General features: G+C 43.3%; 1 protein-coding gene across 6 annotated transcripts in view; it reads right to left on the bottom strand.

Annotated features, from left to right (window-relative positions):
* Nucleotides 1-27,509, bottom strand: part of ACACA (acetyl-CoA carboxylase alpha) — a 208,988-nt gene that overhangs the window by 131,865 nt on the left and 49,614 nt on the right. For all 6 annotated transcript variants that reach the window (XM_078611909.1, XM_078611906.1, XM_078611910.1 and 3 more), the window contains 14 exons: nt 27,008-27,169; nt 26,027-26,190; nt 24,766-24,916; nt 23,739-23,842; nt 21,175-21,256; nt 20,456-20,601; nt 19,331-19,481; nt 18,674-18,808; nt 17,565-17,711; nt 17,092-17,280; nt 11,645-11,745; nt 9,001-9,089; nt 5,837-5,961; nt 72-185 (listed from right to left, as the gene is read on the bottom strand). In XM_078611909.1, the coding sequence (XP_078468035.1) occupies nt 72-185; nt 5,837-5,961; nt 9,001-9,089; nt 11,645-11,745; nt 17,092-17,280; nt 17,565-17,711; nt 18,674-18,808; nt 19,331-19,481; nt 20,456-20,601; nt 21,175-21,256; nt 23,739-23,842; nt 24,766-24,916; nt 26,027-26,190; nt 27,008-27,169 (1,860 nt within the window). The remainder of the gene's footprint in view (nt 1-71; nt 186-5,836; nt 5,962-9,000; nt 9,090-11,644; nt 11,746-17,091; nt 17,281-17,564; nt 17,712-18,673; nt 18,809-19,330; nt 19,482-20,455; nt 20,602-21,174; nt 21,257-23,738; nt 23,843-24,765; nt 24,917-26,026; nt 26,191-27,007; nt 27,170-27,509) is intronic.

Below are 27,509 nucleotides of genomic sequence, written 5' to 3'. Positions count from 1 at the left end.
TGTTGGGTGTTTGTGTTGCGAAGGTGGAAGGGCTGGTGATGGCGCGGAGTGTTCGTGGTGGTGATGGTCACCTGACGGGCACGCAGGGCAACCTTGGAGTTGGTGGTCTTGCTGAGCTGAGTGAGCTCGCTTAAGATAGCTGCGAGCTCCTCTGTCAGGGTGGGGTCGCGCCCGAACAGCTGGTCCTGCCAGAGAAAGAATGTGAGTCATGGAAACAATTCTAATGATAATAACGCCATTTTGCTTCTTACCAGTATGTATAACTGGTGCATATTACCCACTATGACATACGGAACAGAAACATTGACATTGACAAAGAAAATGGAACATTATCTTTCTGGTGACACATGTGAGTAAGTAAAATAGATACCTGTAGGTGTAAAGTTTGTTTGAGGTGGAGCAATTAAATCAGCCCGTGTGCCGATACTAGATGGATTGTTACATTGCAAGACTGTAAGTGCTGCAAACGGTTTGGAACAGCCTTCATCCAGCAGTGGAAAGATCATGGCTGATTATCAATTCCGACGATCACTCCTCAAGCAGCAATAAAATCAGGACCACTTTGTGGTGAGTCAATTATGAGTGTTCTATGGAGAGCCTGGTCCCCACTAGAAAAATGTGGAATTTCCACCACTGACTCGGGGCCAGGGACAAAATCAATGCCACCCCATTACTTATCTGAGCAGGAAGAATCTTTGACTTTAAAAATATGAATAGCAATAATAAGTCAGCGACAAATGGAATAGGTGGGTGGCTGGATCCTTGGGAGACTAATGCCCGTGTCAGAGTCACTGAGCTGGCACCAATTCTGGGTTTAAATCTGGGTTTCAGCGACATGATTAAACCAGGTTTTCAAGTATCATGAGCTGAAGGTCTCAGTATGGTCACCAAAGATTGCACAATAATTACCCATCGTATTAAATTTAGTTTGTCACTTAATTTAGCTTATTCCAGTTCTGAGCATTGAACATTTCAGTTTTACTGACGTGAAATGAACACTCTTTGCTGGGAATATAATAAGTTTGCCCTTGCTGTGGATAAGAGGCCTTTTGAAGGGACTCGGAAATAGTTATGTGACGTCTTATTCCAGAGCCTTTCTCTGAAATTGGGTGATGCATTGCTAATTGCGAGTTCTGAATGAAAATTTATCGGTCTCATGACATCACGGTGATTACATAACTGGGGGGGAAAAGTGTAAAGAAATACAAATAAAGTGTTTACAAAAAACAGAGTTTTAAACTGTGCTATCTCCTCGCACGCATGGGGTGTTTGCAGAATATTCTGTTTTCTTCCCATGTGCAAAAATACTCAATAAGGAAATGAATTAATTGGCCAAACATCATAAGTAGAGTTTTCCAGAAAAACAGTGTCTCAAGACTCAGCAAGGCTTTCCTTGATAAATTGCAAATTACTACGAATGACTCCATTGTGTGTGTGTTTATATATGGAATATGGCAAAGGCAGTTTATTTTAGATGGTGGTTGGTAAAACAACTGTGTTGAATTAAATACGCTGTCAGTGAGTCTTGGGGTAATGTTTACGCATGTGGCGGCTGGGATGTTGTTGACAACTGAGGTACACGAGATTATCATTTGTCAAGTGTGTTCTCGCTAGTTTGCATGAAGGGGTTATTAAATACTGCATCAGAAGTTTAATGTTATAGTGAATATATTTTCACTGTTTTTTTTCATACACATGACAAGTTGCGGCTAAAATAAGAATGCTCCGCCTACGCTGCAAACCCGGACGTCCTTTTTACCAAAGGAATCAATTAAACCGCCAGCACTTCCTTTCAACAAGCTGCCCGATCTAATTTAATTGAGCCAAATAAATATTTACTTGAAATAACGAAATAAAACCAATGCAATAAACGGTACCGCAAAGGCAGCGAATTAAATGTTCCCCGTGGAAACGTTTAATTGAACGCGCTATGTAACTCTTCAAAGCAATTTTCCACCATTTTTCCGTATATTTATGTTTGTAAACAATTTGACAACAACCGTGTGTACAGAGTATGATGCTACGTGTCGATGTATCTCCCCATTATAAACAGTACATTGATTAAGTGCATATAAAACGAACGTAGAGTTTAATTTAGAAAATTAAGCTACGATTTCTTTAAAAGGATGGACATTACTGAAAAACAGAAAATGCGGCGATGAATTCCATTCAGCAAGTTGCTTGTTCCTCCACAGCCCCTTCCTTGCTCTGACACCAGATACTTATCTGGTAATGGGTTTGCGGAGGACCAAGCGCTAATAAAAAATCTCTCATCTCGTGACGGATATAAACAAAGCCATTTACGGCAGGGGCCCCCATGAAAATTTAATAACCCCGCGGCAAACCCAATCAGCCGCGCATGCCGCGCGCTCCCGTTGAGAGCCGAGGAATATTAATAGATAACTGTAAACAGGAGCGAATTCCAAGCAGCACGTGGCCCATTCCGCGGGCCGATTACCGGGTGGCCAGGCGGGTATAGGTGCAGGGGGTAGAGGAGAGAGAGAGACGGAGAGAGAGAGAGAGAGGTGGTGGGTTGCGGGGGGGGGGGGGTGTGAAAATGACGGGGGGGTTATGGTGGAAGGGGATGGTGCAGAGCTGGAACAGGGAGGCGGTGAAAATATTTAATGTGAAGACGTTAGCACTGGGAGGGAAATGAGATGGTCACAGCACGAGCAAGATGGAAATGAAGCGGCGGGTGGGGGAGCGCCAGACCTCTCTGCTGTGCGCCTCCACCCACCCCAATTCCACCAACCACTACTCTCTGATTCGCCCTCCCTCTGATACCGGTCGTGCTTTTTGCCAGAAGTTCACCATTGCCCTCTGTTAACGACCAACAGAGAGACAGCCATCTAATACGCAAGAGGATGCGGGCAGGTTTTATTTTCTCATTTAGTCTGCTCCGGCCTCTTATCTCATTTTTGTTTTATTTCGCACGCACAAACACATCCCGAGGATCTCGCACACAGCAAAAAAAACTGCACTAGTTGCGTTATTCCCGTTATCAATAAAAAAAAAATGTGCGCGAGTGGGCAGCAACCGGTGCATTTAATCCTGCGTTATTATTGGAAACTAATACTACAATAAACTACAGCAGCTATTTCGAAAGCATTTAGTATGAATCAAAGCACTAAAATGTGTTTATATTACAATTTATTGTACTTAGCTGTTTAAATTAAACTTTTGTGCATATTTTTTTAAAATAATATTTGCTTGCTTTGTACTGTATTTCATTTTACCCATTTGGAATGCTCACTTTACTGCTGGTCAATACTTAAATGTCTTCAATTCGGCAGTAAATATTTGTATTGTGATCATTGCGTCCTTGTATATTAACCCAGGTCTCCATTGCAAAGAGTTTATTTGACTCAACGGGCTTTCACCTGATTACAAATAAAGGCCACTGAGTATTTGAGTTATGCGTTTTTCTTGTTATTTTTTTATCGCCCATGATCAGTTTACTGCTGGATGAATGCCTCCCGAAGCCATCACCGTCTCTGATGGTCCTGCAACGTAACAATCCATCTAACACCTGCACACCTGCTGACGTCATCACTCCATCTCCATGGCCGACATACTCTCAGGTGTATGTGCCAATTTCAAATATTTTCCTTTCAGTATTAAAAAATACAATTCGAATAAAAGAAAACCATCAAAACTGCTGGTCCATGAATCAATACCAACACTTCTGATGAGAGCCACTCCAGCTATAAATATACATGAAAAAAAAACAGGAGGTTCAATTTCAGTGCAAGAAAAACAACAATTAAAGGCCTAGCCAACGTACGCCCTGTGCTGCTGGGCATGGTGCAAAGCGGCCTCATTCTCAGCGGCCCCGTGTCGCCCCGAGCATCCACCACAGTGTGTGCGTGCACACGTGTGTGTCTGTGCACGGGGGTTAATGCGTTTAAACGGGGCACGCTAATCGTCGGGGACGTGCAGCGATTAACCCGATCCCCAGTCGCGGGTCGGCCAGATGCGCCTGCCCCGAATTTCCCGCTCTCTCACTTGCTCTCTGTTTTTTCTTTCTTTCTATCGCGGGAAGTGCACGTCAGGTGGCCCGCCTACTGATCAGGAGCTGTTCCAGGTGATTAAGTTAAATCCATCGGCCACGGCTGATGTGAGCCCTTCCGTGAGGAACGGCACGGAAAAAAAACTGAATAAAAAATGACGCGGCGCTACTTTTCTCACTCGTGTTTTAATATTGCAAATGCGTTGTCGCAACAACCAAGGGGTCCTTTACTTCGACTCGTAAGAAGCAGAAAGGAGACACTATAATGGTTAGCACATTAGATCTCCAATCCAGAGGTCACCGGTTCTGGCGTGGAAATTGAAATAATTGGCAGATTTCTTTAATATCCCCACCTCTGTCCACCCGGAAGTCGAAATGGATTCACCACCGTTAGTCAATCGGCAGTGTCGCGTGTGGTAGGGTAAAGTTTGGGTACTCCCACCTTTTCCAAGACGTCTGACTTGTGTGGAAGAATTGCTAAATATTTTTCTGGAAGGGCTCCATAGAGCTCCCTCTTGTGGAGACCATTTCCACTCGAAATGGTGCGAACAAGAAATTGCAGGGATGCACCCTTTACCTTGTATATAAAAATACTATTTAGGGAATTGGTCAAACATTCTAATGGAGGTTCCTGAGACAGACTATATTCTATACACCCATGGGTGGAAGCCTGAAACAGACTCAAGAAGTGGTTTTGTTATGTCGGTGTTGGCGAGTTTCTCTTGTGTTTGCCAACAATGTGCCTAAGTGCAGAAGCATCCAGATTGTCACATCTTGTTAGATGCATTTAGAATGCGAATGGAGTGTCTAGCACTTCTGTAAGTACGTCCATTGCAAAATATGTTAGAGATTAAGTCCAACAAAGATTAATTCCAACAAAACCATAACACGCTTAATTATAATACCTTGAAAAGTAGCCAAGTACTTTTTTTGTGAATGTTTTCTTTTCTTTACAAAACTAATAAGCACTACTTGTTGAAACATAATGTGAATAAAGATTTAGATTTTTTTTTTTATCCCCTTTGATGTCGGGATTTTCTCCAGGTTACTCTTGGTTTCCTCCAACACAACCAACATATTAATGATATTGGTCTAACATCCCAATGCAGAACCCTTGTAAAAAAAAGAGTCTGGAGATGCAGTTATCTGAAAATATTAAGTATAAAATCAAGCTCTGGTTAGACCCCTTATTAGTACCACCTGGCTTTCCTGGGTAAACAAATGTATTGTGGCAGAAAACTCTACTCACAATCGTAAGGTGACAAGTTCAAATCCCGGTTGGAGGTCGCTTTAGCCCATTATCTCCTGGGTTGATAAAATGAGTAGTGCTTTAGGGGTGACTGTGTAGGTTTTCACAGTTGTGCTGGATAGCTCTTCGATGTGTTTTCGCAGAACTCAGTTTTCAAGAAGCTCCCATCACGTAGAATGAAATGTCGGACATCATGCCCAACAACACACAGTACAATCCGAACAGACATCGGCGAAATCTGTGGGCTGTCAGTAGTGGTGCTTTTCACATGGGTTAAACTGGTCCACACAATATGTGCCATTGCCATGACTGTGGCATTTTCATTCCCGCCCATGGATACGAGCACTGCCCCATGCTCAAAAACAGAGAGACACTTTGGGTCCAATTCACATAGTTAGAAAATAAATGTTCTGATATCTCCATCACCATCAGTGAAGAAAATAATCAAGCGCATGATATATTTAACCGTTTTTTTTTGTATTAAAGACGAACATCTGACTCTCACGACTTTAAATCTCTGTTATCAAAACAAGCATGACCTATGTGTGTATGCGCACACTCGGGCAAAGCAGCCTTACGATGAGCATGATGACGAGAGCGTTCTTCTTGGCAACGTGGGCATGCGAGAAGATGTAGTGGACGACCGTGGTCATATCGCCCTTGTGGTTCTCTCGCAGAGCGATCACACACTTGTCGTAGTGCCCTTGACCGCCACCACGGAGCGAGCGAACAAGATGGGCCATCGACAAGAGAGCACAGAGCACAAACCCCACGTGAGACAGCCATGCGGCAAGATTTGGTGCTTGAACGGTTGGCTACGTATGGTGCAAAAGAAGTTCAACATACATACATACAAACGACAACGGCAAGCCGTGCAGCGATTTAACGCATGGACAATAAATGCAACACTGAGACACACCGATAATGAATAACACAGACTGAATGCTACAATGAAACACAAAAAGAGTTAATCTTATTCATAGCCAAAAGTCTCATTATTTCATGGCGGTGACCGATCGGGTTTTGGTTCTCCATATACTTCGATGCTGTGGCTCTTTTCAAGTCGCACCCTCTGTCCTCATATCTCATTTCACCACATCCTTCCATCTCACCCTCAGTCTCCCTCTTTTCCTCCCGTGCTGCAATGGTGATACCTCCATAGCACTTCTAATTGCATATTTTTTGTCTCTTCTCAACACACGGTCAAACCATTTAAGTCTTGCACTCCCTTGTCTTGTCAGGAATATTATTAACATGTGCGAATGGTCTAACTTCTTAATTCTGCCTCCTTTTACTTAGATATACTTCCAACAGTCATCTGAGCATTCTCATCTCTGGACTTTCAAGCCACGCTATCTTCTGTCGGAAAGACAACGCTGTCTTTCTGACAGACCTGTTCTTCACCTGAGGACGGCTGCTTGCGTTGTGGCCGAAACGTCGTGAGAATTGTATAATATTATGTTTTAGTTTTATTATTTTATTATTTCCCTTCTACGTGACTTTACCGAAAGAACCAAGAAGATGAATCCCTGCAGTCACGAAAGCTTTAAATCCACTCTATCTTATTTATTCCCAGGCAGTGAATACAGCACTGAAACACGCTGACAACGACTTGCAGGTGATATTCTCCTGAACATTAACGCTCAACAGAAGCACAATCTAGGTGGCAGAGCTCTGGCACAGTAGTTTGTGCACTGCACTATGAGCCAGCTGAGTTTTATGTCTGGCCATGACTAAAATCAACAGTGAGTAATATCCAAACCAGTCATGGGTCTCCTCCCATCATTAAACCGCACTGATCAACATGGTGAAAAATGGTAAAATAGCCCTCAAGACCAACACCACATGGGGAGGCCTTTATCCAGCAATGGATTGATGAAATTCAGAATTATAATTACATTTCTTAAAAGCACCATACAAGGAATAATAAAGTAATTTGCTTCATGACTATATTTGAGGTAGGGGTGGCAAAAACAGACATGATATGAAGCCTGCATGAAATAACCACTTCCAATAAACATAAATAAGGAGATGGTAGTACATCAAGTATGTTGATTATTGAGTGATATCCTCTTTTGTGCATGAGCTCTCTATGGGTACATGGACAAATATTTAAAGCAAGTTACTCGTGAAAAGGAGTCTTGACACTCAGTTTAAACTTTCTCGCATAGAGAACCATTGTAATCATGAATTCACACGTATTTCAAATCCCATCACTTGAATATCATTGCTCAAAATCACACTAGTTCATCATTCGATTTTGAACTGTAGATAAAAAATTAAATAAACACCCTTCAAAGTTTTACACAATCTCAAAGTGTTGCTTAAAAAAATGTAAAAGAAAGAAAACTATAAAAGAACGTTTTCTCCCTCTCGCATCACCCCCCATCGCCCTGCCACACACATACCGCCTCTCTTTTTCTATTTTCTCAATTTTAATTTAAGCAATCTTTGAAAATCCATTTGGGAAAAATTGCACCGGGTCTAGCTCAAAGGTGCTGCGATGCTAAAACGTTAAACGGAATTCTAATTTAGCTTCAGTTCCACTAGGAACAGACCCCTACAGGTTTTTACAGCTCAATGTGGAGCCATTAACCCTGGCACTGATGAGCTCCCTAACCCAGGCGGGCCAACCGATAACCCGCATCGCACCGGCTGCACGTTTGCACGTGTTTTATTTTCATTTGTTTTTCCTGCAAAGGCATCCCATTACCCGCTGCCACTGTTACACATGCACGCATACGCACATGCACGCGACACGCATATTTATGTCACCATAACCTTCAACCATGCATTGAGTCGGCTTACTAAAACTGACTCTCCATTTGTCTTCTGGAATTGTTGGAAGGATTAAAAAAAATAGATATATATATAAAACACACTGAAGTAAAGTTTGCAGAGCAAACCGACGTTTTTGAGCTAAGTAAGAAGGTGGTGATGGCAAGGAAAGGGTTAAAGATGAAACCAGATAATTATACAGACTAATCTTAGCGTGTCCTCTGCTACCTTACGGTAAAAATATATATAAAAAGAGACACATGTAAAGTATCCGAAATGGAGAGAAAAGAATGGCAGCAGTGTAGCTTCCATTTATGTAGATAATTAGCTTTTCGGGCGACCAAAATGTTCGCGAGTAATTTAACACGTCTGTTCAAAACAATGCAAGCAGCCATGAGAGTGAGTTAGTGCTATAACAGTGTCCGTCAATGAGTAATTAATGACAAAAGTTTTTTTTTTAAGATGCAGTTCTGTATTCTGTAATATATTCACATTAAGTGACCAAGACAAGTCAGATAATTGACCAAAAAAATTGGGGGGGAGAGAGACGGGGGCGTTTAGTATGTACGTTATTAGACATTAATTGATTAATTAAATGTACATTAAATGTGTTTGGCGAGTCAGTGTTATGAGTGGTTGACTGATGTTCATTCCAAATGAGCTTGGTGCACAAGCATAATAAATTACAATAAAATAATTTGCTAGGATGCCAATAACTGCAATTGACTAACTTATATTAAGCCATATCAATATATAAGTTGGCAATTGATTATTTACCTTTACTAAATATGGTATTGTCCATTTTTATTTTTGTTACATGTCCAAAACATTACAGCCTTTTCTCCTTCTCCATGAGGGTTATTTTTGCTCCTCAAAAATCTGAATCTCAATACACTCAAGATTCTTAACATGCTGCAAATATTTAAAAGGTAATAATGTACATGTTTCCATGTTGATAACTCACCATGTTGAAACTGCGTCTCAACACGGAGGTACTGGCGAAGCAGATCCAGCACCACGGACTTCATGTGTCCCCGGATACCACTGCGATATCTGCGAGAGACAGAGAAATTAGACAAATAACAATCAATCGGTGTGGCCAGGTGGCCAGATTGCTCAGGAATCAAAGACACATTTGATTTGACCGGGGTCTCAGGTGTGGTGAATTGATGGCCTCAGTCTGGTCACCAATGACTGCATAAAAAACTCAGCCCTTTGTCAATGCACTGGTGAATGAGGGCCTCTGCGTGTGAGTTGCTTGGAAATACTCCACCATGCTGGTCAGTGCGGATTGGTGAAAAGGAGGGGCCAAAGACCGATTCAGATATCACTCACCACTGATATTAGCTGGTTCGTAGAGCAGCGCGTTAACCACTGCGATGCCACTCCATCCCAGTTACGGGTCAGTCAGTATGACGATAGAATGCCGATGTTAGCGTGCAGAGGTATTGCTATATTTACACCTCCTATGTATCCCTAGGGTCACCTTATAAGAGGCATTTTGTTTCAACGAGCTCTCACCTGCTTTATTTGAAAGCATTTGATTTCACAGTTTGTATTTACGTAGGAAATGCCATCAGAGGCCATTTAAGACTGCTGAACCCTGCCCACAATTATTGAAAAAAATATTTAAATAAAATCCAAATTTAGTTGCAGCCAAATAACTGCTTGACCTAAGCAATTTATGCTTTGGCATTTGCATCGGCCTTGCACCGTTCACCTTTTGTCGTTCTTTGGTCTAGCACTGGCGAGACAAAGAAATAAAAAAAGAGGTTGTCTCTGGTGGAGGTCAATCAGTTTTAAGAATAATGCCTACATTATCAAAGCATACGTTTGCATGTTTTACCACAAGTATGTGTCGTTAATGCAGACTTGATGCCTTGTAATAGGTGTCTATTTTGGTGTTTGAACATCTTAACACTTGTATTATACTGGTAGGAACCTCCTGGTTACACCAGCCCACAGGGGATTATTGTGTCCGTCCGTCGTGCATCCAAAAATGGGAGGGGTGGGGCTGGTTGGAGAGGGGAGGGTGGGGAGGGGCTGGGTGGGGAGGGTGGGGAGGGTGGGGAGGGGCTGGGTGGGGAGGGTGGGGAGGGGCTGGGTGGGGGGTGGGAGGTGTGGGGCTGGGTGGGGAGGGGCTGGTCACCCCGTGGTGCCCTTATAAAACTCAACGTTGAAACCTACTCACGCCGGCTTGTGCCCGCTCTCACAGTCGGGCATATTTGCGGAATACACCACGCCGCCGTTGACCCTGGCCATTGACCGAGCAACCCAACGTTCCTACCAGCTCCTTCCGCAGGAATGTGTTTGTCATAAAGGGTAAAGCATTTTCTTTTTTCATCATCTTGATACTGGCAAAAAGGGTGCCATGGATAAAGATCCACAATTATTCGTATAAACTGAAGGGCAAGTGTTTTAAGCAAGCAGCTTTAAAACTGGCAGCCACATGAATAAATGCTGGAGGCCAGCACTGATGTCAACACACACAGCACTATATATTATTCATTTTGGGCTGAGAACAGCTACAGACACCAATTTCCACTTACTAATGGTCACGCAACTGCTTGCCACAATTTGACATCCAAGTACATATAGGTTAATTAATGAGAGCCAAAAGGCTACTTATTGCTATGCAAAAGAAATATCATTACGTCCATGTGTTGGTTTGGTGAAAGAAAGTTAACGCGTTTTGATGAATCTACAAAACCCATATACTAATCACTAAAAACTATGCAGCTTACTAATACAAATGCCAAGCTGTGTACAATGTTGGGCAAGATTAAAAAAACCCAAATTGATTTCTTGCTCAAACGATAATTGAAGCAGTGCTTATTTCTTTTTTTATAGCCGAGCCAGTGGTGGAAATTCCACATTCCTCCGGCAGGGGATGTTCTATCCATAGGACAACCACTAGTGCCTCCCACGCAAAGTGGTACCAATTCTGAATGAAGGATGGGCTGTGCTAACCCTCACCAGGCTTTTAACTAGCAACATTACAATTCATAATCAACGTTTTTGGGTTTAGATCGCGTTATTTATAAATGTGTCGTAACCCTCCACCACCCGACACGGCCAATCAGTAAAAAAGTGTCACGTTGACAAAGGACAAATAGTTCACTGCTTTAACCCACCGATGTGTTGAAGCGTGAAACCACAACATTTACAATTTGAGTACGACGTTTCGCTGGTAATTGCATCCAGCATCATCGGGCAATTCGCCAGAATGACACTTTTTTACTGATTGGCCGTGTCGGGTGGTGGAGGGTTACGACACATTTATAAATAACGCGATCTAAACCCAAAAACGTTGATTATGAATAATATTGGTCGCGAAAGCCTACGTGTTAAACTAACATTACAATTGTGAGCCACTTGCTCTACCGCAGAGCTACGTAATTGCCTTCGCCAAGATTGGCAACACTTTACTTTCAAGAAAACATTTTGTATTTTCACAAAATTTACCTGCCAGCGGCGATTAGCACGCATGGATCATGTGATCACGTGGGTGAAGGAACAAACATTATTTATACAGTTTAATGCCCAAACAAACTAGAAGCTCCTTTAAGAGACTGGTTTTGTCAGCTTGTTTTTTATCGGGAACAAACCTCTGCACAAGCTGAACGATGGTCTGCGTGTTCATGAAGAAGACCTCTCGCTCAGATTTCCGCTGCAATGTTGCTGCGTGGCTGTCAAGGATATTGGCGATCTGCAAGGAAAGAAAATCGTAACAGTAACCATTATTAACTACTGCGTAGGTTTTCACGATTGTACTGTGAAGCTCTCCGATGTGTTTTTTCATTGTACCACGTGTTGTATGACGTTTCGCTCCGCATGCTGAAGCAGCTTCCAGAACGTGCAGAGAAACGTCTCGGGCATCATGCCGAACAACACGTGGCACAACCCGAAAGACATCAGGGAGCAGTACAAATTATGATTCTATTGGCTAGAATATTCTAAATAAATTTGGTGCCTTTAGGAATGCTTATTTCATTGCTCTATTTATGAGCAGTACTAATAACGTTTAGTAATCGTAGAATATTTATCTGAAGCAGATATTTTTATGAATGCTACACTTATTGACTACATTAATTTCACCATTTGTTTTATTTGGGTTGTCTGGACTGATTTTTATTTTATTTTATTCAAGACTAAATATTATTCACACTTTTTTGCAAGTTCTTGGTGCCACATATTTGCTCATAATCTTCTGTTAATATTCACGCCCAGTTTTAAACTTGCATTCACATGAAACATTTTGAAAGGGCTCTTATATGGGCTGAAATTAATTAATTTAATCATTAATTCATTATTACATTTAAATAACAAGCCCTCCGTTTATAAAATGAGACCTCAAACTATATATTAAAAAAAGTATAGCAGAGTATGTGCTCTCGGGACCAATATCATCCAGTAGTATTTGTTAAAAGAGGAACACTTTGGATTAGTTTCATCCCTTTACGTCTCATTCGAAGATGTGGCCTTGTTATGACAATGTCACACTTGTGAGTATATTCTATTGAGTGGAAGAAACATACAGGCATCAATACAGAAAAGGCAATAATAGTAAATTTTAAATGTAGTCATAAGATAAATAACAGGTAAAACAATTCACCGTACAATTACCATGCATATATTAACTACGAACTAGGTTTATAAATTATAGGAACATAAATCAGTTTGCATTAATCTGCACGGACCGTAAAACCAGCCCGTATCCTTTTCAGTCAACGTTAATTATTACGTTGAAACAAAAATACATTCAGGCAGAGACAAAATACCATCTTAAAACATTATATAATAAATAAAAAATATTCCCATGATGCTATGTGGCCGAAATATATTTAATCTCAGCATGTATAGTTTGTTTTATAAATGAACTGTGGTTTTGGCACTGTCTGTTATCTCTGTGCTGGATGAGTGGAGTTAGTAAGCCACCTAGTGGTTCCAAAATAAAACTACAGTATTAAGAACAATGAACATTTCAACACGTGCAGGTCATAGCACTTGCCAGAGAGTCTAAATCAGGGGTCGGCAACCTACGGCTCCGGAGCCGCATGCGGCTCTTTACGGGCTGCTTCTTGACGATATGTACGTATGTACAGTATGTACTCAGATGCATTGCGGCTCTTGAAATACTGAATTTTGTACCGAATTGGAAAGAAATGGCTCTTCTTGTTATTTTGGTTGCCGACCCCTGGTCTAAATCGATGAGAGCAAATCGATGCCAGCTAACTCTGGCAATCATCATTGGCAACAGTTGCCACACAATTTTCCATTGTGAAAAATCTAGTTGCTCAAATCTGGATAAATCAGATGATTGCTCGTGTCTATCATAAGCAACCAGGATGGCAAATTCCAATCAGATAACATACAGAGGTCACATGACTGCTCGAGGTTCAAATCAAGATTGCCCGAGGTTGTGTACTCTGAAGACCAATGATGACTGTTCAACAAACTCTGTTTTCACATCCCAGCCAACACTCTACGCCATTGTTGTACCAAGGTGCTACAGTTGCTCAAGTGTATGTATAACATATTCTTGTTCTTGGTTCTTTCGGTAAAGTCATGTAGATAGATAGAAAAAATATAAAAAGTAAATAAAACTTAAGACGTTTCTATCACAACACAAGCGATCCGTCATCAGGAGGCAAAAGGGAGGGAAAGCCACCGAAGGCAAGCTGTTTTTAACGGTTTAAAAACGGGACGTTGTTAGAGCCATAAGACAGAAAGTGAATGTATTATTTCTGTGTAAACATTTAATGTACATTGAAGATTGGGCATACTTGACTTGGAATATTTCAACTGTTTAGAAGACTGTTTAGAACGCCCCTTTGATCTTCTTGGTTCTGAACATTCAGACGCTGTCTTCCCGACAGACCTGTTCTTCACCTGAGGACGGCTGCTTGCGTTGTGGCCGAAACGTCGTGAGAATTATTTTATTATGTTTTATTTGTATTATTTTATTATTTCCCTTCTACGTGACTTTACCGAAAGAACCAAGAAGATGAATCCCTGCAGTCACGAAAGCTTTAAATCGAAACACCCCTTTGGTTAGACACTCCTTTGGTTGAACTCATGACGTAACTTCCGGTCTGACAGTATAAAAGGGAAGCCAGGAGAAGAGTCAGGCAGGAGCGAGTGACAGAACGAAGTGGGCGGGGCATATGTTCCTTGGGGTCAGAAACCACCAAGGTGAGGCACAGGAGGTGACAGGATAGGGACGAAAGCCTACAAGGCGAACACATCACAACCAGTTATGACTTAAAGTGGTTGATGACGTACTTCCAATGATTGCTGAGTTTGTACCCATCATCTCGGTTGAAATTGTGTCTGCATATAAGGATGGCTTCATGAATTAATCTTTGTTGATAGCCAGTGGCTTGCAAAGTACCATCGTCTTAGAGAAATCAATTTCGTGCGAGGCAACCACATTAAAATAATGATCAGCCACGGCAGAAGTGTTGGTCCTACCTTGTTTCAAATCTGCCTTATGCTCACGAACACGGTCCGAGACATGTCGCTTAGTTTCCCCAATGTAACTGCTGCCGCAGACACAGCTTAGTTTGTAGACACTGGGATATTGCATGTCAGGGATCCTGTCCTTCACAGATGGGATCAGATCACGAATTTTATGTACTGTATTAAATCGAACCTGGATCTTGTGTTTGTTCATGATTTTGGAAATCTTTTTGGTGACCCCTGCTATGTATGGCAAGGTGATGGTTTTGATTGGGTCCTGGGATGGCTTCTTCCTCTCGTTTGGGGTGATGGCTTTGCGGATTGTGTAGTCAGAATATCCATTCGCCTTGAGAGCTTGGTGCACGTGTTCGAGTTCACTGGCTAGGTGATCATGGTCGGAGATACATCGAGCTCTATAGTGTAGAGTTTTGATGAGGGAATTCTTCTGGGATGGATGATGGTGGGAGTCAGGTTTAAGGTAGGCATCAGTATGGGTTGCTTTCCTGTAGACAGAATGGCTCATTGAGCCATCTGGTCTCTTGCATGTGTAGAGGAGTAAAATGGGGACGTGACGTCAGGTGTGCCGTTCAGTGCGATGACGTCACGTCTACTAGGGTACTTAAGGGATACCCCGTGACGTAAGCGGGGTCACTGTGGGAACGGGTAGAGTAAGAAGGGTGAAGAGGGAACCAGGGGTAGAGAGCGGGATCGAGTGGTGAGTCTGGGGAGAAGCCGGTGGTAGCCGTAGAGGTGCTTCTCTCTCCGCTCGGTGGAGTCGGCAGAGTCCACGATCCGACACGAGAGAGAGAGACTGGAGCTAGCCGGCAGGGACCCGGACTCAGAGTAGGACCCCTAGCCCCTGGGAGTTGTGTACCCTGCTGTGTGTTATTGATAAGCTTTAATAAACCCTGGCGAAAGCCCCTAACTTACCTCCGTCTCCGAGTACGTCCGTCGGAACTTCTCTACACATGTACAACATTCTTTATCATCTCCTGGTCTATCAGGGCCTCTCCATGCCAAGTCATGGGGATTATTTGGCCATACTTCTAAATGCTGGTCAGTGCAGGTTCGTGAAGGTGGGCATCATTGGCATGGGAGTATAGTACTGTGCAATAATGGAGTTTGTGATACTACCCTCTGATCCCCACAACATAGTCCCACAGCAGACTATGCACACATAGGCATGGTGGTCATCCATTAAAGCACTATCTAGACGCAACCCTGCTTGTTTCCAACATGTAACAAGTATAAGGTGTCGATTTTAAAAGGTCTGGATGTTATATTTTACGTGATATGAAGAAGGGCCATTGCCTGAAACGTCACCTCTTATGTGTGTTGTCTTTTAAAGCCAGTGTTCCTGAAACATGTGCCGAATTGTTTTGTTGATTGTACCTGTGCACCACTGAATATGTCACTTGACACCATGTACACCCTTGCTGTGAGATGTTCCATCAAGGGATTATCCAGATAAAATATTTAAACAAAGTTTTATATTTGTGGGTGGAATCTGGGCTATTTGGTCATTAGCATAGTTGCTCATAATAAATTACTACGATGACAGTTGTGAGAAACAATTGCCCTAACACTGTCCTCGTGTATTTTTTTCCTTTAATGACACAAATGTTTCTAAAAGGGCTGAGTGCCCTTTTGATCCGGGCACTTGCACACCGAGACATTTATGAAGTCTGCGTGAGAATGGGCCAATGAAGACACTTGAGTACAAAATATTCAAACAGTAAACATGCTCATATGTAATCAACAGGCGTTTGTTAATGCGAGTCAGTTTAAAGGGCTGGGAAGGAAGGAGCAAGGAGAACAACAGAGAGCCCTGGTGTTTGTATCAATAACCACGCAGGAGATTTGCCACTCAATATTCCTATCTGGCCATGTGCCACTGTGGCAGAAGGCTTGACTCGAAGGCGGAAGGTTGTGATTTCACATCCAGGTTGGGTTTCATCCTATCTTTTCATCTCCAGGGTCAATAAAATGTGTACCACTTTCTTTGGACTTCCAAAGCGGTTGTACAAAGAAAATGGTTCCTGCCATAGGAACACCGAATTTCCACTACTAGCTCAGGAAGCACCACTGGAGATAAGCATCAGCTAGCGCTTGTTTGGATAAAGACACACACCTATAGACTGTTTTCTAGCTGTCTGATGTTCTAGTCTACAAATTCACATGGATTCGCAATATTGCATGCCGTCTGTGCGGCAGATTTCCAGATGTCAACAGATATGACTCAGAGAGGTGTTAATAAGGAACTATTTTCCCCACCATCTCCATGCCCACTGACTGTAGACATCTGTGACCTTGTTCAATAGATTTTTCAGTGAGTGCAGCGACGGTAAGTTTGGCATGGTGGCACAAATGGTTCACGAACCACCCTCTAAACACGGCTACCTTAGTATAATTCCTACTGAGGAGATGGAGTCGTGAAATTATGTTGTGTGCAGGTGCAAGGTGGAATTTTACAGCGCAGCATTGTGAGAGATCGCAGAGGCTTGGGAATGCTTCATTCAGCAGTGGATTGACCATGGCTGCTGCTGCTTCTGCTACTGATGATACGATTTCCAAGTTGTGTGCCCCCACCCACCTGCTGGCTGGGGAATTGGCAGAGCACTGATGTGATGTTGCTGGCATACTGTGCCATCTCCTTGCGGATGGCCTTCTCCACGGAGGACGGCACGCGCCCCGACACGCTCGTCATCAGGTCCTGCAGCTCCAGCAGCGGTAGCGACGGGTCCCGCAGAGTGTTCATCAGCTGCTCCACCCAGCCTTTCATCTGCGCCGAGAAGGGGAGAAACAGTCGAAACAGGTGAACAGCAAGGACGGGTGAAGTGTAAGATAATGTGACGTTGCATCCAGTCACCAAACACAATCATCACCACCAACCACAACCCACCCAATAAGCACCAACCACAGCCCCATCCCAACACCCAACCCAACCATCACTACCATCCCAACCCACCACCATCCACCACCACCAACCACTGCCAACGATCCACCCAACCACCACCAGCCACAACCCACGTCGCCGTACTACAAAAGACTCCACAGTGACCATACCTTGGTGCTAAAGAAGGGCTCGGGGAGGCAGTATCCGTTCATAACGTGGTAGAGAGTGTCCAGCACCAGGTGAAACACCTGGTGCAGCTTCTCGCCGTGCAGCAGTGGCAAGAGTTGCGGGGGCAATACGTCCGTGTATATCTCCGCCTAAGAGGGGTGGTGGTGGCCAAGGTGGGGCAAAGGGGGAGAAGGGCAGGGTGACAATCAGCACTCACAACGTTACTACAGAGAAGGCATGTAAAAATTCTACACCACTTTTGAGAACATGCTTTTGTTCATTTTCTTGCCATATTCTCCCAAGCTTATCCCGATGGTGCTATGAGTGGATATCATAGAGCTACCCGAGATCTCTTCAAGTGATCTCTGGTCCACGTAACAGAGGGCAGCACTTTCCCACCAGTGCTGCCACTGACAGTAAAATGTCGCATAACAGTCTAATCAATATTCTTCATTCTTAGAGCTGGAATTGAACCAAATTAAGTGCATTGCCAAATTTAACGTGACATTTTCTTTGCACAGTCATTGGTGACCAGGCTGAGATCACGACACTTGAGGTACTCGGTTCAATCAGTGGCGACTGTCTGTATTAAATTTCGATTTAAAGCTTTCGTGACTGCAGGGATTCATCTTCTTGGTTCTTTCGGTAAAGTCACGTAGAAGGGAAATAATAAAATAAAACATATTGTATTTTATTGAGATCACGACACTTGAGGTACTCGGTTCAATCAGTGGCGACTGTCTGTATTAAATTTCGATTTAAAGCTTTCGTGACTGCAGGGATTCATCTTCTTGGTTCTTTCGGTAAAGTCACGTAGAAGGGAAATAATAAAATAAAACATATTGTATTTTATTATGCTTTATTTTTATTATTTTATTATTTCCCTTCTACATGACTTTACCAAAAGAACCAAGAAGATGCCTGTATTCAATTCCAGGATTTCAGAGGTGCTGCCCAGGAGATTGTTGAGTACAGCTTTGTTGCCACGAACTAACATCAATGCGGCATTCCGGCAATCGGTCTCCCACTCGTCATCAACCAAGGGCAAAAGTATGGCTTGGTGAGGCAATCGGCAGCATCCACGGGAGGCTCGGCAGCACATGGCGCTCACCTGCTTGACTCGCGTTGGGTCGTCCAACTGCAGCTTCGCCACCACACAGCCGGGCTCGAGCACGGCGCCGGGACGCTTGACGTAGTGCACGCAGCCAGACTCGTTCACCGTCAGACTCATCACCATCTTCATTACCTGTGCCGTAGGGACGTGAGGAAAGGGGACGGCCGGGCGTTGGGGGAAGATAATAGGAATGTGATGAAGAAGGTGAAGACATGGTGCTACTATCAAACTGCTTTCAGCAATATACACATTGCTTCGAAAACATTTGAATTTGAGAAATATATTGAGGAGAAAATTACACTCTAAATTAAAATAAATTCTCGTGAGAAATTGTAGGCAACTCCTTGATCAATCTAGGTTTCTCAGGCAAACGTTTTGTTTACATCATCATAAAGTTCATCTCTAAGACCACTGTTGTTGTTCCATCTGCATCTGTGCTTGCGATAAAAATACAGGTAACTAGGACTACAGGCTTAATTGCAGCGATGAAATCAGCTTGTGTGCAGTAGTTAGATGGATTGTTACATTGCAAAACTCTGAGAGATGGCAACGGCTTGGGGAGGATTTCATCTCGTAGTGGACAGATCATGGTTGATGATAACGATGATAACTGTCATGTTTGATTCATGATGTATCGATTTCGAATACACTTACCTCAATCTCAGCATAGCACTGGCCCACGAACACATGTCCACCATCCTCCACCATGTACTGGATGAGCTTGCCAGCCGATGGCGCCCGCAGGATCGACGGATCATTCTCCTTCTCAAACACGCAAGTCTTGTTGCCGATCGTTAGCCGGTACCTGAGTGCAGCGAGTGGGCAGGACGTAGGCTTAGCCACGGCATCGTGGACAGTCACTGACGGTATTGGATTCAAGGCCGCAACCCACGAGGCCAAGGTAGGAATTAAAAGCCTTGAGGCCATGGTCCTGGTCTGAAGCCACAAGGCCAAGCCTGCTCGGTCGAGGCCATTGTAAAGACCAGGTCACCTAGGCTGGTTTATTAGCAAGAGTGAGCAAAGTTTGTGTTACAGTACAGACACTGCCAAATACTTTGAAACAAAACTGATAACACGATATTCTTTGGTCCTTTCGGTAAAGTCACGTAGATAGAAAATAATAAAATATCAAAACGTCGTGAGTTAACATTTTCATTTTACATTTTTTTAATTTTCAATCTACGTGACCATTCAGGCTGTTTGGATTGTTTGATCACACTTCATCAGGCCGGTCAGTGCAGGTTGGTGAAGGCAGGGAACACAGATAGATGTAGGAGCATAATACTGTTGTGCTCTACAAACCGTGGATATTACTGCACTGCTCTCTGCTGCCCAGAATGTAAAAGGTAAAGGTGCAGCCCTGCAATTGCTTGATCATGCCACTCCTGGCAAAAAGGACTCCACTAGAGGAAGCACCATAGAGCCCCCTTTTAGGCGGTCAATAACCTACTACTGCTACACTCATGATTTGAAAAAGGTGGGAGCACCCAACATTTATCCCCACCACATGCGACCAACTGATAGACTGATGTGTACACATTTATATGATCGTACTGGTTGTGGACAGAGGCGGGGGGATTTAATAAACTTGTCCATTGTTTCAAATGTCACGCCAAGAGATCGGATCAAAACATCGACCTCTGGATTTGCAAGTTCAGTGTGCTAACCATTACACCATGGGAATAATCCCCCAATAATGTATAAATGCAATTGGGATTTATTTTTTTAAAGAAAATACTTGGCTATGTCACGTGGGCATAGGCTGCTGTCGGTTCTCACCGGTCGACCTCCTCCTTCATGTATGTTGTGTGGCTGCTGCCATCGTAGGAGAGCAGGAGGCCTCCGTCACTCATGCGATGCACGTCCACCTCCATGTGCGAATTGTTCATTGTCACCACGTACGTCGACGGAGACTGCCGCGTTACCTGAAAATTACATCGACAACAACATCAAGCGGATACATGGCCAGGGTGGAGCGGTGACGCAGTGGCTTTAACACTGTGCCATGAACCCAACCGAAACCAACATTGGTGTCCAGCATGATAAAGTATGGTCAAATAGCCCCCATGACCGACACAGCATGTGGAAACCTCCCATCCAGCAGTAGATTGACAAAAGACTGTACATTTTTACAATTATGTATATTTATTATTTCAGATTTGTTTTTACTGTTAAGAAAAGGACTTGGGTAGGATTCGTCACTCGAAGAGACGATGGTCGATGATCAAGATCGTTTACCAATTGAGATTTAAAAGAAATTAAGTATATGTATTTGATAAGTAAAATGCTCTGGTAATGGCTGATTGTTTTATTCGAAATTTGCTGTGAAGATGGAGTGATGAAATCAGCTGGTGTGCAAATGCTAGGTGGATGATTACATCGTGAGAGATGGTAGCGGTGGCGATTTGGGGAGGCCTTCATCCCATAGTTGAAAATATTTTCCCAGTGATCAAACAAAGGACCCCTTCTGCACTGCGGCTGTCAAGCCCAAATCTCACCTTCAGGGTGTACTTCATTCCTTCATAGATGAGCTCCACATTGACGGAATTGGTGAGGCTGTGTGCCGGCAGAACCTGGCCCCTGCGGAACAATTCATCCGTTGTTTTATTTAAACCTTGCTTACGCTGCCCAAAGTCGATTGACGTTCTTAGTCCCTGCTCACAGGGGAAGGCTGTAATTTAGGAATCATCAATACCGGGGAATTTGGCCTGGCCAGACATCATATTGACCCATGGTGAGATTTTTTGCCGGGACGAATGGAGTTAACATCCTGGGCTCTTTATTGGAGGGCGCCATGGGATCTTTAATTTCCAAGGGGGCAGACAGGCCCATGGCTCTAATGGCTCATCCCATTGACAGTGCCTCCTTGCAGTAGGGGGTTTCGCTTAGCACCTAGAGCTGTGCTGGTGCATTTCCATGAGCTATGGCTTAGAGAGTAGAGTGTCTTCCACTGTCAGTGCCACTTTAATGCGAGCAGCATGCCTTCTCCTCTGTGGCCCCAATTCCAAGTAATTTGCAGTCAACTTCGGAGATTTTGTAAGGCCAGGCTAGGAGGCTGGTATTCTTGTGAAATGCCTCCACATTTAACTTCTGTCGTGAGAGTTTTTCTCGAGTATGGGTGGGTTTTTTTTGCAAGTATTTAGAAATTCTGTCATATGCAAATGCTCATAAAGAACTGGCCAAGCTTACCAATAATGAACAGACGTTCAAGAGTATTCACTCAATGAGGATTTGTTAGGTAAAGATATATTCATATTTGGGGAGCAAGGATGCATTTCTCCTCTGCCCCAGGATTGCGATTCGATTTAAGAATCAGTTTTTTTACTATTTGGTTAAGGCATGAGTGGCTGCAGAGGTCATGGTAACCCTTTGCAGGTAACAATGTTGAAAAATAAATATTATTACACGTGTGATTCGATTTACGTGTAAGAAGATTAATAATTGATATTCGGTCATTTATGAAAGTATATTTAAAAAATAAAATAAATATTAATTTTATAATTTTTACATTTACTAGTACGAGTCACCTACACCACAAATTACTCGTCCATAATGTTTCACGCGGTCTGTTGTGAGTGAGAAGATTTTGCTCCGTGAAGCTGTTTGTTTGCACAAAGCCTGTCGTTAGAGGGGGTAAATTTCACTCGGTTGAAAAGAAATCCCTCAACGTGTGGGATTTAAAGCCAGACCCCCAACTCCTCCCACCCCACCATGAGCAGTGACCAATCACAACTGCCTGCTGGCTACACAACAATTCGCCATTTGCTGCTGAGCCATTCCTCGTAAATCTTTCTCTCCGGTGCTCTCACGTGACAGCGCGTCGAGGACGTGCCAGTAAGGTTGTGGGCGGTGTGTAAAATATCACCAATAAAAATTTCCCAGATCCTCGCGGGAAATGTAAATTTCCCTTATGGCTAATTCCATCACTTGTGGGTGTTTTACGTAAACAAAGCAAGGATGCGAATTATCTGGTCGTAGCAGGCAGCAGCGTTCCCGGCCATAACTAAGGGAGTCATGTAAACCATCCTAAAGGAACCATCAGTCAATCGATCGATTTCTTTGTTTAGGAGCTGATGACGGTTAGGCTTGAACACGAATGCCTATTTTCAAAGGAAGGCGCGATTGCACTGGTACCGAGCTTCATACGTAGCCGTGTTGAACCTCTGCCCAGTGTTTATTCATCTATGCTGGAGACCTTAATTTAGATTTTTCATACATTTTTTTTAGCAATGTACAGCTTCCTCTGGCATTTAAGTGGTGCACGCCGATGATCCAGAGTGGTGTAGAGGCAAGAGTTGGTGGATCACATAGATTCATGAAACTCCCAAACCTGCTGAGCTGTGAGGTGGCCAGGAGATGGCAGTAGAGCTAGCAGCTTTGTGAACTCGTCTGTTGGACCTATGAATGTTATACCCTTGTATGCGTGGGTTTTCTCCAAGCGCTTCGCTTTCCTTCCAAAAGCCAATAAATAGCTTAACCCTTTCGCATTTTTCTTCCAATTCCGTTCAGATTACATATGCTTATGTCATCGTAATGGAATCGATCCTGAACGGAATCAAATAGGTTCCGATTGGAATCTGAAGTAAAAGGCCATGCGGGATGGCGTGTGTTACAGTTTGGCACCACCTATCATGGAGTGCGGTCGTGTGGCGACAGTTCTCTGCGGTGTGTACAGCACAATGTCTTTAAAAACAGCAGCACTACGCCTCTAGAAATAAAAATGAATGCTAACCGCATGTGCGTTCTGAGATTCAGCGGTGAACAGGACCCACCCTGCAACTAGCAGACGTCTCGGAACGAAAAAGGGTGAAATGCGAATTGACCAAACATCCCAATGCAGGTCACTACTGAAAAGGATTCTTGAGACTCAGTGGCCCAAAAAATATTCAGTGAGAAATTAATCTCTGATTACACCCCGCTCTTAGTACCACCTTGCCTTGGCAGGAGGCGAGATTTGGCAGAGGTTATAGGGCACGGGGCATGGCTCTACATGCCCAAATAGACGTGGTTGTCCCGTGTTTTGCGTGCGAGGCTCGGGGTAGTTTAATTGTGTCATACGGACCTCTCCAGCGAGTGCAGGAAATTGGACATGCTGCTCCGGAAGGAGCCGTCGGCCACATGCAGAGCACCCGACACGATGCCCAGCGTCGTGTTCGGTCTTTCTGCCTGCACCACGATAAAGCAAATTTTAGATTTTTTGTACCTTTTTTTAACACAACGTTTTTAGTGAAACCGAGCAAAACATACATACATCTTTACAACCGCTGAATTTCTTCCTCTTCTTAGTTGTAATATCAAAGACTAACATTATTTCCACAGGACAACAATAGTGAAGTATGTATATTCTTGGTTCTTTCGGTAAAGTCACGTAGAAGGGAAATAATGTTTTATTGTTTTACATATTTTTTATTTTATTATTTCCCTTCTACGTGACTTTACCGAAAGAACCAAGAATATGAATCCCTGCAGTCACGAAAGCTTTAAATCAAAAGTGAAGTATATATTTTATAGTGAACAGATTACATACAACGTGCATTGCTACACCCCTACTTTGCACTCTCATCATCATCACCATCATCAGCCAGAATAAATGTACTTTTTGGATGATGGTTTCACCAAGTCGTCGCCATCCTTCACTGTCCTACAATGCATTACTCTGCACTAACTTTGCCAGGAAAAAAAACCAGCCAAAAAGCTCTCGCATGACATGTTTTGAGCATATATCCTTGTTAGTTTACATATTAGTATGAAAGTCAACCTGTATCTGTTTAATATTTAATGTTTCTGGAGCTTATTTTGTAATTTGTGCTCAGATCAATCTGGAGGTAATCTGGCAGGATTGATTTGTGCTGCAGGGAATTACATGTTTAGCTTCCATTTAACATTGATATGTGTTTGCAATATATATGATTCCTTATGTGACGCAGTGTTTTTTGTCTTGATTGCTTTACTTAATGCTATACTCTGTTTTGTTTGCTTTGCTTTTATCATTTTACCGACCAAAGTCATTCTCGAAAATGAGACTGTCCTCGTCGCTTGACTTCTAACCTGGTTAGACTAAACAAACTTGAAATGTGGATGTTCTGTACCTGCACTTTCTCGGAGATGAGACGGTCGAGCCAGCCGGTGTCAATGGTGTTCTCGTGGAAGCTCTCAGTCTCCAACAACTTGATGAGGTACTCCACTGTGGTGCGGAAATCCCCGCGGATGGACAGCTCTTTCAGCGCCACCACCATGTTCCTGATATTCCCCCCATCCCACAGGCGGCAGAGACACGGACGGCACACAGAGGTCAGGCCCACCTGCGATTAGCACGGTAGGCTACGTATGGTGTGAAAGAATTTCAACATACATACAGAGAATGGACAAGGAGAATCAGGGTGGTCACCAATGAAGTTCCAAACCCGAGTAAACGCATGTGAAGTGGTTTAATCAAATTAATCATCGCCTTGAGGTGACAATTTGATTCAAGCATCAATTATTTTCGTCATAATTTTACCATCTCATTTGTATTGTTTCTCATGTTTTACATCTCACTTGCAAACCTTGTTCGTTCCATTAACCAAATTGTTACATTAGCATAGCATTATCATATAATACATTTTCATATAATATTCAAATAATTAAGTACGCGTGGCATCTCTACATTCGGCGAGAACAAAGGCAGAATGTGCCACCATCAATGGCAGAGATACACTTTGGAAGTTGGGGAGTGTACTACTAGCAAAAGGTTCCCAGTGGTCATTGGTGAGATTACAGATAAGATCCTTTAAGTTGGCATCCCTCTTCATCACCCATGAGAGGGGGAACTACTACAAGATAATTATATTAAATCTGTCCAACCATTGGCTACTTACTCAGGCCTGAAACTACTTTTCAGTTCTATTGTGTATTTAAAGGTTATGTCATCAGCATTGTTGGCATTTGTCACCTTTTTGAAGGGAGAAAAATACAAACTCATAAATGCCACGATATTTTTTTGTCCAAAATGTTGTCATTGTCTCTTAGCCATATGTATATATATTTTTGGTATTTTACCAGGGAAGACCCACTGAGCTATATAGCTCTTTTTCAAAAGCGACCTGGCCACAAATGATAGCTCAACAAAGTGGCTTATCATGTGGAAATGAATAACAGCCAAATTCTCTGAAACGCATGTTTCTAAACGTGAAGGAAAAAACCGGAAGACACGGGGAAAATCCACGCGACCACGGGGAGAACGTAGAAACTCTAAATATACAGGTAAAATGTGTTGGGGGTGTCCGGACACACATTGCACCCACAGTGGCTGTGTACTGCCTACCACCATTACCACCCCTGAGGCTCTGAGCTGGCATATGGTTGACTCACGATATGGCCTCCTGCCGGTTCTCTCCCCAGGAGAAACAGTGGCCGAATTGCGAGTCGGCAAACTCGTGCAGGCCGCCTGCTGCCGCCACGCTGAAGTAGCCCCACACGTTCTTGTTGCTGCGGAAGTTGAGCTCCTGCACCGTGCCCGCGCTCGGCTTGAATCCCTGCCCGACGGAGATTTTTTTTTTTTTAGAAATACAGTCCAATGTTGCATATCCGATGGTCAAGTATCCGCTCCGACGATTTGACCGCCCTCTGCTGTTGCAGCGCCACATAGCAGTGTTCCCAAACGAGAGCAGCAAGCTCACTGCTCGCAGTGTATGAGAGAGGTGCCCAGTGGACACATTACCCTAAGGAGCACCTGTGACCCTGAAGGGACATGGTGAACAGTGATATTGTACTATATCTTTTTCCTGAAATTATATATTGTTAATGATTATTGTGATCAGGATTTCTTGTTTCTTCTTGTAGGTCACAGCCATTGCAGTAATTTAAGAATGATTCAAGTGTATTTTATCATTTTATTTTATTTATGTATATATAATTTGAAGAAAAATACAAAAAGAGATATCTTATCTTCTTTAAATTAACAATTGACCAAATCAAGGGTGGGGAGCATTCTGCTTACTGAGGGTCAAAAAGATCGTTCAAATACCTTTGGATAGACCCATATTAGTTGTCACTAAATTGTGATCACGCACAGATTACACACATTGACCATGTGCTCAGAACTACTTAAAAGACAATAGGTGACCTAGCGAGCTGAATTTAGAAACACGACGCTGTCATGCTCAAAACATTCCCCTCTAGTAGTAAGATATTTGTAACGATGAATAAATAATAAATTGTGGGCCATACCAAAGGAGTAGGCCTCATGTGACCGCAGGTCACGTGAATTGAAGTAACGGGCTGTGTTTGGCTCATAGCCCGTAAGTTCTGCACCGCTAGCCTAAAGGCAGGGAGCAAAAGCACTGAACCCACCTCATCAGGATTCTCGCTGGTGATGCGCGCTGCAATCACGTGTCCTCGAGGGCTCGGCGTGTGGGGAGAATTCTCAAAATCAATGGGGGCGTCTCCCCAGGGAGGCTCCCCGTACAGCATGCGGATGTCCTTGATCCTGTAGAGCGGGATGCCCATCGCTATCTGCATTCGTACACAAGAGGGATCATGCGAAGCCAAGCAGTTAAGACTGCAGAGAGGCAGCAGCGGGTGAGATATTTAACCCATGGGTTGGAGTAGAAACTGGTACCACCAGAGGTGAATAAACGTTATAAAAATCAGTGTTGTTGTTAAGAGCTCTTTCTCAATTCACTGCTAGACAACAGCAGATACATAATTGTGTTGTACTTGGTTGAGCATTGAGAAGACTTGTATTTCAACATGAAAAGTAATAATTTATAGCTTTATCAATCAACTGCTGGATGGATGTCATTGAGGCTGATTAAGCATACTTCACCACGCTGGTCAGTGTGGGTTTGTGAAT

This window comes from Lampetra planeri, chromosome 37 (assembly GCF_965212315.1).
Source record: "Lampetra planeri chromosome 37, kcLamPlan1.2.h2, whole genome shotgun sequence".
NCBI lineage: Eukaryota > Metazoa > Chordata > Hyperoartia > Petromyzontiformes > Petromyzontidae > Lampetra > Lampetra planeri.
This window is presented reverse-complemented; position numbering and strand designations above follow the sequence as displayed.